The sequence below is a fragment of the Oncorhynchus mykiss genome, chromosome 13 (assembly GCF_057628025.1).
Source record: "Oncorhynchus mykiss isolate SJ-2025 chromosome 13, ASM5762802v1, whole genome shotgun sequence".
In the NCBI taxonomy this organism is placed as follows: Eukaryota; Metazoa; Chordata; class Actinopteri; order Salmoniformes; family Salmonidae; genus Oncorhynchus; species Oncorhynchus mykiss.
The window spans coordinates 38602871-38617933 of NC_143034.1; the positions used below are offsets into that span (position 1 = coordinate 38602871).

Sequence of the window (15063 nt, forward strand, 5' to 3'; positions counted from 1 at the left end):
GTGGTTAGAGTGTTGGGCCAGTAACTTAAATGTTGCTGGTTCGAATCCCCAAGGCACTTAACCCTAATGGATAAGAATACTCGGCTCAAATGTAAATATTCATCTAATTTTGTAGGACAAACCAAAGCAAAGGAACAGAAGAGGAGACTTACAGGGCGGACTTCTCCAGTGGTATTGGTGTACTGCCGTGCGAGGCCGAAGTCTAACATGTAACACTTCCTTAAGGTTGAAGGCAGCCTTCCCATGGCGAAGTTTGACTGCAGAGAAAATACATGATTATACAATGCATTTTAGATATGGTCTGGTGGCTCAGATGGTAAGAGTGTGGGGCTACTGTAGCAACACCAAAGAACCATCACAGTGCCATTAGTGTTAGCCAGGAGGGGCGCTTGTTCTTCTTAGGGCTGCATTCCCGTTAACGGGATGAAAGTGCAGGGCGCCAAATTCAAAACAGAAATCTCATAATTAAAATTCCTCAAACATACCGTTTTAAAGGTAATTTTGTTGTTAATCCCACACAGTGTCCGATTTCAAATAGGCTTTACAGCGAAAGCACCACAGACGATTATGTTAGGTGACCACCAACTCACAGAAAAATCCAGCCATTTTTCCAGCCAGAGAGGCGTCAAAAAAAGCACAAAGAGATAAAATAAATAAAAGTTCATATTTATATAAAAAAATCGGAGTTTACATTGGCGCGTTACGTTCACTAGTTCCAAAAACATCCAGTGATTTTGCATAGCCACATCAATTCAACAGAAATACTCATCATAAATGTAGATGAAAATACACATGGAAGATATACACATGGAATTATAGCTATACCTCTCCTTAATGCAACCTCTGTGTCAGATTTTTTTTAAATGTACAGAAAAAGCAAACCATGCAATAATCTGAGACGGCGCTCAGAAAATAAATACAATTATCCGCCATGTTGGAGTCAACAGAAATCACATTATAAATATTCCCTTACCTTTGATGATCTTCATCAGAATGCACTCCCAGGAATCCTAGTTCCACAATAAATGCTTGATATGTTTGATAATGTCCATTATTTATGTCCAAGTAGCTACTTTTGTTAGGGCTTAGGTATACAAATCCAAACGCTCATGCAGGTCCATCCGAACCTCGGACAAAAACTTCAAAAAGTTATATTACAGGTCGAAGAAACTTGTCAAACTAAATATAGAATCAATCTTTAGGGTGTTGTTATCATAAATCTTCAATAAAGTTCTAACTGGAGAATTCCTTTGTGTGTAGAGAAGCCATGGAACGCAGGTTGCTATCATGTGAATTGCGCGTGACCAGCCCTTGGCTCTCTGCCAGACACCTGGCTCATTCAGCTCCCATTCAGGCCCACAACACAGTAGAAGCCTCATTCAAGTTTCTAAAGACGGTGGAAGCCCTAGGAAGTGCAACTTCATCCATATCCCCCTGTGAATTCAATAGGGGCTGGGTTGAAAATCGACCAGATTTCTCACTTCCTGTTTGGATTTCTTCTCAGGTGTTTGCTTGCCATATGAGTTCTGTTATACTCACAGACATAATTCAAACAGTTTTAGAAACTTCATAGTGTTTTCTATCCAATACTAATAATAATATGCATATATTAGCAACTGAGACTGAGGAGCAGGCCATTTACTCTGGGCACCTCTGGGCTCCTTCCGTCCAAGCTACTCAATACTGCCCCTGCAGCCATAAGAAGTTTTAAGGGAGGGGGCATTGTTTGATGAAACATCAGTTATAAGACCATCTAATATGCCACAGATAGCCGTTGTGCCCATGAGCAAAGAACTTAACCCCTAACTTGCTCCAGGGGTACAGGTTACTTTAGGGAAAGCTCACCCCAATGCTGGGGCGTGTGTGTGGTGTCTGGGATTGGGAATGAAACGAACCGATGGCAAAAATACACATTTCCGTTTTGATGGACAACACAGATGCAGTCTTTTTTTGTTTTTTACATGCGTCATGGCACAGCACGCCACAGCATTATGGAAGGTTATCAGTGCCAATTCTAAAATGCAATGGTTAATTGGAATGCGAAAATGACAATTTGCATTTAAGCATTGTTTTTTTTAGAATTAGCACTGATAACCCTTCATAAAGCTGTGGCATGCTGTGCCGTGATGTTATGTATGATACGTACCGGTTTGATATCTCGATGCAAGAAGCCAACAGAGTGGATGGCCTCTATAGACTCCAGGATCTGTTTCCCCAGGCGAAGTGTGGTGCTCATGGTGAAAGTCCCCCGAGGCTGGCTCCTCCTCAAGTCCGCCAAATTGCGTCCCTGCTCCACCCCCCAAAACAAAACAACGCTCTGGGGTGAAGTTCCCTCTAGGTACAGATCTTAGAATCAGCTTCCCTCCCCCAATCCTAAACTTAACCTTTGGTGGGGAAAATACAAATCTGACCCAAAAATCAGCATTTGGGGCCACTTCACCCTACTCCAGAAAACCAACCATACGTAAACAAACAGGCTTTGTGCGAAATAACACATTTATTTCTTACCGGTAACGGTACACCCAATCGCCTAGGTGTGATCATAGAATTACATATAGAATCCTTATTCATTTCATAAATTATATCTGTGGGCCTAGTAGCCTGGGCCTAGTAAAGATTTGTCACATGACTTTTTTACATACAATACCTTTTAATATAGGCGGCAGGTGAGTTTCAAGTTTGGGGAAGCAAATGTGAACCATAAACATTCCATGCATCCTCACATTTACAGACTTATGTAAGATAGGTTACTATTCCTGATGTGATGATTAGATTTAGGCCAATAATATAACTCAATCACTGTTCACAGAATAGACTGTTCAATGCAGCTCGTAGTGGCGTAGAGTAGGCCTGGGCTACAAATACAAGATCGTATTTTTAAATATTCCGATATGCCTGGCTGGGTCTCTCTGTTTTTCACTGACAGTTGCAGATCAACAATCAAAGTCATACATTATCAAAAGTTTGGTCATGATGGATTTTTACACCCAAGTACCATGACAATCGACAATGGATTGGATTAAGACTCTCCATAATATACTTTCATATTATAGAAGGCTGACAATGCTATGCTGGATCATGTGACATAATGGCATTTGAATTACTATCCTTCATCAGTATGTGCTTTGTCAGCCTCTAACCAGCCGCTGCTTATGAAAAAAAATTTCAGTTAATATGGCCTATTTGCCAAGACTTCATATTTCACGATGCCTTATGCAAGCTTTATAAATTGCACTTCCTCAGAAAAACGTGTTTTTGTTGAATTGTGGTCAGATTCTCACAGAATGCATTTTGGGGATGGTGGTCAATCTATATTAAAAGCAAAGGTCAGCTTCTTACCTGAAGTTGCATGACCACGTAGTTGAATTTGTCATTTCTCCCACAGCCAATAAACTTGCAAACATGGTTTTTACCTAAACAAAAAAGGTAATATTTTAAGAATCGTAGTTCAAAGACGCATACGCCAAAATATTCCATATCACTTCAACTTGATGATTGGATTGGTTTTCATTGGTTACACCAGGGAGATGAGAGTGGTGACAGGGCCTAGGTAAGATCCAATTCAAATTCCCATATCAATCAATGAAAATACAGCAGAACCACTCATGTTGACACTCAAGGGCTGAAGAAAGGATAAAGCAATATTTTCTTTCCAGGTTTTCTTCCCGGCAACACCTGTCTTAGGACTGTTCTTTCCAGAACTTCTTTCTCTAGGACATGGCCTTGTGTTAAATATTCTATAAAAGATCACTTTAGATAAAATACTGGCAGACAAATAAAACCAGACAAATTCATGAGCTGGCCAGTCCATGTTTCCTGGTCTTCCTTTTCTTCACAGTTAATCCCAATTAAGGTCAGTTGGGCATGAATCATTGTTATTCATCATGCACCATTAATCTTTTGATGGAGCACCCTGTTAATGTGACTTAGTACCGAACATTTTGGAATCTCAGACTCTAAAAAAATTCTGAGGGAACTTCAGATTGTTTGATATTCCGTAAAAAGGTAGAGTCTGTAATATGACATCATTATACACCAACGGGTGTCGTCCTGCTTACAACAACAGTATTGGCAAGTCCTGATATGGGCATGCTGGGAAGAGCCAATAGTAGCAGTCTAAGCAGATTTGAATTTGTTTGTTGGTTCGCTCATCTACGTTTCGTGATGTCACATTGCAGTCTCTTCCTTTAATATGTACATAGAAATACCAACACACACACAAGCTTCTTCAAAGACATAGTACATGTTGCAAACCGATCATGAGTCATCATCACAATATGAGGGACAAATTTACTTCGAAAGCTGTCACACGTCAGTTAGAGTGTGTGACTGTCACCCACAGCTTTCGAGGTAACTTTTTTCCTCATATTGTGATGATGACTCGTAGCCAAAGTGAGTCACTTGTTACCCTGGCACATTGACGTGCATACTCCAGAAGGAGAGAGAGTTGCTCTCCTTCTTTGTGCCACGTGATCGCCATCACGTCTAACATGTTACTGCTGCCCATGCAAAAACGTGCTGAGTCACAACATTTAATCTACATAAAAACATATAGAGGGCCCATTACGGCAGAATTAAAGGAATAGTCTAAGCCAAAAGACTTGCTCTAGTTTGTTCACTGTTTTGGAAATACTGTTGGGACCATGCAATCAAGCATCAATCTTTTGTAAGATATTTGATTGTTGGGACCTCTACTTCCTACTGACATACGTATAACCAAAAACAAGCAACACTATATTGCTTATTTTCCAGGCACATTTTTAAGGGCCTTTTTTTAAATCATGAGTGGAGTATTTTTCACAGCTATGTCATAATGGCCTTGGAGACATTTTACCTACACTATACTTCAAGGAGATCAGAGGCCCCTTAATCAATACACAACATGAGCAATGATGTTGAGTAGTTTACTAGGTTACCTATTGATTCATAAGGTCTAAGCTATTCTTAGCCACTCTTCCGTGAAGCTACTATGGTGTAGTAAGCGAGAGAGACATCGGTTTCCACATTTGCTTGAACCTCAAGCAAAAGATTCAAGGGCCATAACAGCACACCAAAATGCAAAAAACGAAACAGATATGCTTAAATAGTGCATCGTGACCCACTAAATAAGGCCAGGAGGAAGAGAAGGTTCCATTAAATAAGCTTAGTGCATGGCAGACAGAGCTAATGTTTGCTCTCCCTAGCCACTTGGACTAAAGCGTTATTCAAAGTCCACAGCCACTGAGTCACAATAGTCTGGCGGCCCATTATTACATATTTACGAAACTAATGTAATTGGCTGTTTATTAGGTTACAGATTCTGTCACAGTAGACTGCATGGCTCTGCAGCTTTTAACTCTGTAGGATGCTTAAGGGTGTACATGACAATGTGAGAGGAAATTCTGATTCCTTTTGACAGGATGTCTCAAAGGACACCCAAATAACTAACACTTTACTTGGTTTTACTGTCCTGAAACCTATGCTGTGCTGTCATGAGGAGAGGTTATTACACTTTTCACTAGACTGTCATGAGTATGACATAGCAGATTTTATAGCCAATCATAAGTGCAGTCTTAAGCAGTATTGATGTAACACATTTATCTTACACGGGAAAGATAAACGTTCTTACTTGACTATGCACTGTAGCTGACACAAACCTTATATATTTGTCTGTCATGACTACAACAAAGTATACTGACACATGGTGTCAGCGGTGGGATCTGGGTTCAAGTCAAGTGACATCAACAAAGAATGCCATTTATTGAATTTAAGAACGGCTGAGCAGCACCTTCTTACTCATTGACTAAGCCGAACGGTAAACACAGAATGGTAACCGCAGTGGCACCACCAGGCTCATTGACAAAACTAGCAGAAAGGTCCAAAATGGCCACTGCAGTGGGCCCTTACCCTGCAGTTTCTTCAGGACTGCCACCTCCATCTTCAGGACCTGTTTGGGCTGCTGGGCCGACTCCACCTTCAATGCCACGTTCTCCCGAGTCAACAGGTCCAGAGCTTCGTAGATCTCCCCAAAACCTCCCCCTCCGATTTTCTTCAGCTAGAAAGGTGTTGAGGATAAAAAGTGTACTAAACAACAGTCTTCTAGTGCTGTTAGAATGCTGGCTTATACTGTACTGTACTGTAAAGAAGCTCAACTTAACAAACTTTTCGCATGACAAACACCAGTTTTGATGGAAGAGTACAGCGAGGTTAGCCTGTTCCCAGATCTGTTTGTGCTGTCTTGCCAACTCCTATGGTCATTGTCATGCCAAACAATGACAACGACCAAAATTAGTTGGCAAGACAGCACAAACTGATCTGGGACCAGGCGATAGAGAGGTGTGTCTTATTGATCAAACAGTAATTGAGTGAATTCATTTTTGCTAGATAGTTGCCCTCCTTCGTCCCACCCCTCTTTCTCCAGCCCCACTTCCTCAACTCCTCTATTGCATTTTTTTTCTTTATTTCACCAAGTACTTAAGTGCTTTGAACAACCCTATTATCCGTTTATGGCTTGATCATGACAGCCAAGTGCCGAAGACAAATATTAACCAGCCATGTGCAAACACACTCTACTTTCTTCCTCAGCTCTTTGGCCTAGGGATCTGTCGCTCCGTGATTGGTTCTGACAGGGTCGTCTAAGTGATCACCATCAGAAGCACAGTAACTGTTGCGCAATCAGCGAATGCGTGGCGCTGCGTATACGATACCATTATTAAAGGGGCAGAAGTAACCCCAAAAGTTTGTCAGATACCATTAAAAGGGACATTTGACAAAAAATACAAAGTTTGTCCAATGATTTAACAATTCTACATTCTGTTCTTGTCATGTCTGCTCCTGCTCCTCCCCTCCGGCGTTTGACGTCGCCAGAGTACTAACCACCGGTCCTGGGATTCATCATCACGCACAACTGACACTCATCATTAAGCGCACCTGTTAATCATTATGATTCACACCTGGACTCCATTACCTTCATCATTTCCTCCCCTTTATATATCACTCTCCCATGTTCGCTCACCAGTTGGTATTGTTCTTGTGTATCGGCGTTCTGCCTTATGTTGGTGTCGTGTTATTGGTTTTGTTGTTTTATTAAAACGTTTTACCTGCACCCGACTCACTGCCCCATCATTACAGTTCTGTAGATCCAGTAGTAGAGTTAAGGAGAAAATATTGTGGTCCCAAATGGACGGGAAAAAATGCTGCTGTGAATTAGTTAAAATCTTTCCCATTCAGGCTGGATCGAGGCCTGCATCACTCTGTAATCTGCTTGACGTAAAGGTACCTGATTTGAGATTTATCTGCTCAACTTCAAGGTATGAAAACACAGATTTGCGAGTACACTATCCCTTTAATTCTGGTGAGACACAGAGAACCTTGGTAATGGGGAGTCAAATCTGTGTGTGTTGATGGTAATCTTGTAATTAGCCCCTTAGGGAAACACTGATATAGAGAGACCATACCAAGACAAAACCACAACTAGATCAACTATGTAGCGTACTCACCACTTTCCATCGGTCCTTGACCATGCAGTTAGGCGGCAGTATGTCTGCCGTCTCCCCAGCCCCATTCATGTTGGCGTGGTCCTGGAGGCCTGGCACTAGGCACTGCATCTGCCAGCCCGACAGAACGCGGGCAGCTCCCAACTTAAATGAGCCATTTATCTGGAAAAGGATATTCAATAAAGACATAAGTCAGTCTTATTCCCTTTCTTTTAACACAATACCCATGAGCAGGCATCACACAGCGCACTCAATGCAAAAGGCATAAGTCAGGGTTGTCTTATAAAGCCATTCGTTTTGTAAGCTTCGGGCCAAAGTGGAGGAGAAAACAAAATGGTATTTTCCGTCATCCGTGCAAATACCATGGTCATACAGAAAGCTTGCTGGTATTGACGGTTGTAGTTTGCCATCTAGATTGTCTTGAAAGAACAAGGGGGACAGACAGTACACACTCTGCATTTCTTGCCTCAAGTGAACGGTGGAAAATAAGGCCTTGGGTATACTGTATGTTGGAGGTACATCAACTACAGCAACTACATATGTCCATGGATACTAAATGTCCTTCATATCTGAATAACATCAAGCCCAATAAGGAGATGCACTTTCCTTAGGGTGTGGCCAATTCAAATTTGAAATTACTTTTGGCACTTGAAGCACAGTACATCACTCTGCTTGAGCGCCGAGCTAAGAGTTTTGTACAAAAGCTTGATTATGTAACAATGTATGCCAACAATGTACCTACAATATGTCATTTGTATGTGATACATGGTTTTAGTGACCTCCCACAAAGCGGGACCATAACCATTCTCATAGTCTTGAACACTGCTGTACAACAACAAACTGACAATATATCTATGAAATTCATTGTAATGGATATACTATTTGGCCTCAAATTTCTGCTTGTAAACTAATTTGGGGGGTTAAGAAGACGTGATAACTAGATTACAACCAACTGGTCTCTGTTACAATCAGGTAAAGTGGCGGCAGGGTGGTTAGAGCATTGAACTAGTAACCGGAAGGTTGCAAGTTCAAACCCCCGAGCTGACAAGGTACAAATCTGTCGTTCTGCCCCTGAACAGGCAGTTAACCCACTGTTCCTAGGCTGTCATTGAAAATAAGAATTTGTTCTTAACTGACTTGCCTAGTTAAATAAAGGTAAAATAAAATTTCAAAAAAGACCAAGATCAAGGGGTCACCAGATAACATCCAGATTTGGTTGCTAAAAAGACTTCAGCAAAACTTCATTATACAACCTGACCTGTTTTGCCTGATGAGATAGACACTTCTTAAATTTGAATTGATCTGTTTTGCAATATTTTTTGCAATATCTGGCCAAACTATTAGACAGTATTGGTATTGGGTTCGAACCGATATCTATCAACTTTTATTTTCTAGATGCTTATAATTATTCTGGGTAAACAACATCGGGATAAGAGTGATGCATGTAAATAGGTTAGTACCAAAACCATGCTATTCTGCATGCAGGGCCATGTACCATTAGTTATGCATGCACAGCTCAGCTCCATTTGGGGGTACTTAGTCATGCCTAGGCTGAGGCCAGTAGAGAGACTGTGTGTATTATCTAGCAGATTAGTCCGTTGTGAAAAAGTGACAAAATGCACTAGAACACATACAATAGGTTTGGACAGAGGGTGTGAGCCTATGAGGGTGGTATTACCAGTGCTTATGGCTTTAAAGCAAGGTTTGTTAATGCACCTGGGTCGGTTCCCAACATTTGCATTGCTACGGCGGGAAGCATGTGAATGGAGGCTGTGTCATTGAACGTCAATATGCCAATAACTGGTGGTTATTTCAAGCACTCTCATAGCACAGCAAGATTACAGGCTGGTAACACTGCAAATGTAGCAAGAACTGGGTCACGTTCAGTAGGCAATTGTTGTGGAACCTTGCAGATAGAAATGTCATGAATAGAGCTTACGTGGCTCCTTATTCTACATGTCAGAGGTGCATGTTCGTTCTACATAACATTTTATATCTGAATGTCCCATAAACATTGCACCATGCTGAAAGTGACCCTAGCGCCCTCATCAGACTTGATCTAAAACCCACAAGAGCAGGCAATATGGTAAGTAGTTTAAGTTTAAATACAAAGAGGTTTGTTCAGGGAGCATTTCCTCACTTTAGCGTCCTCTGCACACTACAGCCATGGAATTGGAATTCATATTTTACTTTAACCTTAAATCATTAAAGGGATAGTTCACCCATTTACAAATCATATTGGTTTCCTTGTCCATAGACTGCTTAAAGGGTACGGAAATTAATGTAATTTTGTAATTTGAGTGAACTATCCCTTTAAGCTTATTTTATACTTTCAAAAGTAAGACTGACTAATAATGAATCAATCGAGATAATTGCTGATCAGCAGCTATAGTGACTGCTCATCATGATGCCACCCTATAAGATCATATAAAGTAGGCTTCATGTTGTATGGTTCAAGATAATATAGCATTCTCAGTCTAACTATTATAATGTTATGGCCATCTTGCCAGGTGTTATGAAAGATTCTTCTCATGTAGGGAAACACTGCAAGCCTGTTCCCTCCCTTTGGGTGTAGTTCAATAATAATCTTGGAAAATGAAAATCATGTTAGCATCACCATAGTTTCATTTTCACTGGGTTGTGATAGTTCAGGGTACAGTTGCCATAGCAAAAAGCAAAACATAGGGGCAGTGCATCAGTGAGGATAGTGAGAGACTCATATCAATTATAACACACAACTAAATGTGTATTTGCTGTCCTATACTAACAATAGTGTGAGGGGATCTACTTTGCAAAAAGCCAAGGGGTTGCAATCAAGTTTCCCAGAACTATGAAATCATGACATTTCCTTGAAATCCGCGAAGGAAGCCGCGACAGCCATTTGTGTTCAAACTGGTGGGTAAAAGTGCAGCCGCATTTCCAAGGGAACTTTGAAGAACACATGAACCTCTCACCATATTTACAACCTCTTCAAAAACCTTACGTCTGAGAAAAAAATCCTGAACTCGGCCAATTTAGTCGATGCCAAAACCCTCCTTTGTAAGCCTACAAGCCAAAATAAAAAAAATACAAATACAAAGAGGTTTGTTACGACTGCCTCCACAACCAAATCAATGATGTTTAGAGATATTTAGATATATAAATAATATTTATGAGAATGACAGTTTCATTTGAAGGAGTAGATAATGAAATAATGACAAGTAATAGTATAATGGACAACAATACACACAAGCCATATAATGCTATCATTTAGCATAACATTCATATAAGACGATGATTAGAACTACGAGCCAATCTTTTTACAATATATGAATTACTTTACAGGTCCCAGGTCTATATTTGGCAGTATAAATGTTGTACATAAGGCCTGATCCAAGCAACTGTTGAACCTGTATCATTAAATGTAACATTGGCAAGTAGAAAGTTGGAACAATTAAACAAATCTGACATCTCAACCTAAAGTATTTTACAATAGCCTAACAATTAGACAAATATTTAGCCTTACTCTTTAAGCACAAACTGTAATAGTAGTATGAGTTGAATTGATACTGCTTGATGGGCTATAAGCAAATGCACGCTCCACTGAGTGTGTGCTATAACTCCGTAGACCTATCTGCTACTAAGGCAACTAACTGACTGTTCAACATTCACAAAATACAGGCAGAGATAGTTTGATTTAGTCAATAACCAATACCAACAAGGGTCAGGTTAAGTAGTGACACATGCAGTATTTTTTTTAAACTAATGGGCCGAACTGATGCTTTAAATATAGTTACATAAACAGATAGCTGTTTAGCCCTATCAAACAATAATTAAACATAACTTTTTGCTAAATTTCGGGACAACATTTCTGTCCATTTAGGGCTCAAGAACAGTCCCAGAGGCAAAAGTCATATATAGTCTCTTTAATAAAGCACCTAGGAAGTCCTATTCATGTCCGATAGGCCTAGGCCAACTGATAATCTATATTATGTAAACGTTATTAGCCAAACAGATGTCATGAAGAATATTACCTGGTGCAGAGACGGCACGTTAGTCTTTTCCGTCTTTTTGGAATCTTCATTTGGGATTTTAAGGTGGCAGAAGACTTCCTCTGACAAACAGTAGCCCTACTGCTACAGCTATACACTCAATAATAGCATAATTTCCCCATGTAAGACCAAATCCATTGCGAGAAAGGTCCATATAGATATCTACTCCGATGTCCGACGCTAAACTGAACCGTACTCCTTTGCATTTAGCAGGCAATTATCCCAAGCGAAACCTCCAATAAATTCAATCAAACATATGATTTTCTTAAATTGTGTATTGGCCTAACACACACATTTAGTTTTTTTTAGCTTTTCTACATTAGTTTGTCAAGTTGTTTAAATTAGAATAAGATCCAATTTCTTCGACAATAAACGTGTCACGCAAGCGGATTCCGATGATTACAAACTGCAGTGTACAGGTGTATGCTTTGCATGAATGCACAATTAAAATACATTGTCGACGACTAAAATCCAGGTAAGCAGCGGGTCCAATTCCGATAAACTATTCCGATACAATATGCCTTCTCTTACTAATTGATGTCTCGGTTTAAAATACGGTCATATGCTCTCCAACGCCAAGGCTCTCGATCCATCCCACTTCTCGGTTTTTGTCCGCACTGCAGCGTATACTCATTCTTGACAAGAGACCCACCTATTACTACCGCCTTTATGGCGAGAGGTGGCGCACGACACCCCAAAGATATTCTGCAAAATCACAAAACTTGTACCATTTTACAAATATTATACCCTAATAACAGTCCGTTACTTCTCCTCGCGCGTAATGGACAGAGTTTGTAATTGGACGTCAGCCTTTCTAATCTTCAAAAATATTGCATATTTTAATGGAATTGTTTGATAAAGGTAGACCTACCACTAAGAAAAATACTACCGAATGCAATGTAGCATATATGAGAGCAAAAACACCGGACTACAATTCCCAATGTGAACCAATCACTGGAAAAGGCCAGCGCCTATATTTTAACTACATCTACTGCAATTCAAATCCACATTCCACATTTCTATTAATTAAGACAACTATAATTCCTTAAATCAGCCACCTGGGCCTTCAGTGTACAAACATACGGCTATATTTACATAACCTTTCAAACCTGGGGAATGGGAATAAAGAGAGGATAGTAGCTTTTCTTTTTACCTAATTCTCTTCAGACGCGATGACATGAAAACGTCGAAGACTTTGAAGAGGCACATTGTTTCGCCTCTACGGTCAAAACCATTGCAGGAGGTTCGCCCCACGTACCACCATTTCTACGGCAGCATCCTCCTCCCTGCCCTCATTCGCGTCCCCAGCATCAGCATCATTTAGCAACCAAAGCGATCTTCCTCTGTGCTTTCCTCAGAGATTTGTGGCATAGGCTACACCGCACATACCGCCACCTACCGAAGTGGAGAAGAACATTTTAGACCTGGATGCACAATCAGGACTATACCTATGTTTTGAAAAAATCTACATGGTGACTTAAAAGTTAGGGAGGATGACGGATGAAAATGATTTTTATAAAAAGCCTTATCTATATAATTTTGGGAGTTTCTCAAAGTAATTCTGAGGAGGACATTTCTCCCACAGATATTTCAGAAAAGGCTTGACTGAGTATACAGCAGCCTAAAATAGTATTACAGTAGTTTTAACAAGTGACAGGGCATGCAAGATGCTGCTGAAGAACATGGCTGACGTTTTGCATTTTCCCAACCAAGTGTGCTATTTTGTATTTTTGGGGGATTTTGTGTAATTTTTTTAAAAACTTATTGTGTACATAATGTTGCTGCTGCCGTCTCTTATGACCGAAAATAACTTCGGGACATCAGAAAAGCGACTACTCACCGCGGACTGGAAGAAAGATTTTTCTTTAACGAGTCTAACGAGAAGGATATCCTGCTTTCACTGGAACAGGCCTAGATCCACGCCTTTTGCGTGGAAAAAAAAGTATTCGGAAAAGAGGCCGCAGATCGGGCACTTCTGAGAATCCGGAGGCGAGCAAGTAAACTCCCATTGCCTTCCATTCTTCTTGCTAACGCACAATCATTGGAAAATAAAATTGATGACCTACAATTAAGATTATCAAATCAAATTGTATTAGTCACATGCACCGAATACAACAGGTGTAGACCTGACAGTGAAATGCTTACTTACAAGCCCCTAACCAACAGTGCAATTTAAAAAAATATGGGTAAGAATAAGAGATAAAAGTAACAAGTAATTAAAGAGCTGACAACAGAGTGGCAGTGGTTTGGAGAGGGGAGGGTGGGGAATGCAAATAGTCTGGGTAGCCATTTGACTAGATGTTCAGGATTCTTATGGCTCGGGTGTAGAAGCTGTTTAGAAGCCTCTTGGACCTAGACTTGGTTCTCCGGTACCGCTTGCCGTGTGGTAGCAGAGAGAACAGTCTATGACTAGGGTGGCTGGAGTCTTTGACAATTTTTAGGGCCTTCCTCTGACACCGCCTGGTATAGAGGTCCTGGATGGCAGGAAGATTGGTCCCAGTGATGTACTGGGCCGCTCGCACTACTCTCTGTAGTGCCTTGCGGTCGGAGGCCGAGCGGTTGACATACCAGGCGGTAATGCAACAAGTCAGGATGCTCTCGATGGTGCAGCTGTAGAATCCTTTGAGGATCTGAGGACCCATGCCAAATCTTTTCAGTCTCCTGCAGGGGGAATAGGTTTTGTTGGGCATGCTTTTTATTTATTTTTTTATTTTTTATTTCACCTTTATTTAACCAGGTAGGCTAGTTGAGAACAAGTTCTCATTTGCAACTGCGACCTGGCCAAGATAAGGCATAGCAGTGTGAACAGACAACACAGAGTTACACATGGAGTAAACAATTAACAAGTCAATAACACAGTAGAAAAAAGGGGAGTCTATATATACATTGTGTGCAAAAGGCATGAGAAGGTAGGCAAATAATTACAATTATGCAGATTAACACTGGAGTGATAAATGATCAGATGGTTATGTACAGGTAGAGATTGGTGTGCAAAAGAGCAGAAAAATAAAAATAAATAAATAAAAACAGTATGGGGATGAGGTAGGTGAAGATGGGTGGGCTATTTACCAATAGACTATGTACAGCTGCAGCGATCGGTTAGCTGCTCGGATAGCAGATGTTTGAAGTTGGTGAGGGAGATAAAAGTCTCCAACTTCAGCGATTTTTGCAATTCGTTCCAGTCACAGGCAGCAGAGAACTGGAACGAAAGGCGGCCAAATGAGGTGTTGGCTTTAGGGATGATCAGTGAGATACACCTGCTGGAGCGCGTGCTACGGATGGGTGTTGCCATCGTAACCAGTGAACTGAGATAAGGCGGAGCTTTACCTAGCATGGACTTGTAGATGACCTGGAGCCAGTGGGTCTGGCGACGAATATGTAGCGAGGGCCAGCCGACTAGAGCATACAAGTCGCAGTGGTGGGTGGTATAAGGTGCTTTAGTGACAAAACGGATGGCACTGTGATAAACTGCATCCAGTTTGCTGAGTAGAGTGTTGGAAGCAATTTTGTAGATGACGTCGCCGAAGTCGAGGATCGGTAAGATAGTCAGTTTTACT

General features: G+C 40.9%; 1 protein-coding gene across 4 annotated transcripts in view; it reads right to left on the minus strand.

Moving 5' to 3' along the window:
• Window positions 1-12851, minus strand: part of LOC110486076 (tau-tubulin kinase 1) — a 50261-nt gene extending 37410 nt beyond the window's left edge. For 2 of the 4 annotated variants that reach the window (XM_036940730.2, XM_090196150.1), the window contains exons 1-6: window positions 11489-12851; window positions 7479-7637; window positions 5887-6034; window positions 3340-3413; window positions 2147-2287; window positions 153-257 (exon numbers count right to left, since the gene is read on the minus strand). In XM_036940730.2, the coding sequence (XP_036796625.1) occupies window positions 153-257; window positions 2147-2287; window positions 3340-3413; window positions 5887-6034; window positions 7479-7586 (576 nt within the window). In that variant the 5' untranslated portion in view covers window positions 7587-7637; window positions 11489-12851. The remainder of the gene's footprint in view (window positions 1-152; window positions 258-2146; window positions 2288-3339; window positions 3414-5886; window positions 6035-7478; window positions 7638-11488) is intronic. The other 2 variants (XM_090196148.1, XM_090196149.1) reach the window with 2 other exon arrangements.
• Window positions 12852-15063: the final 2212 nt, after the last annotated feature.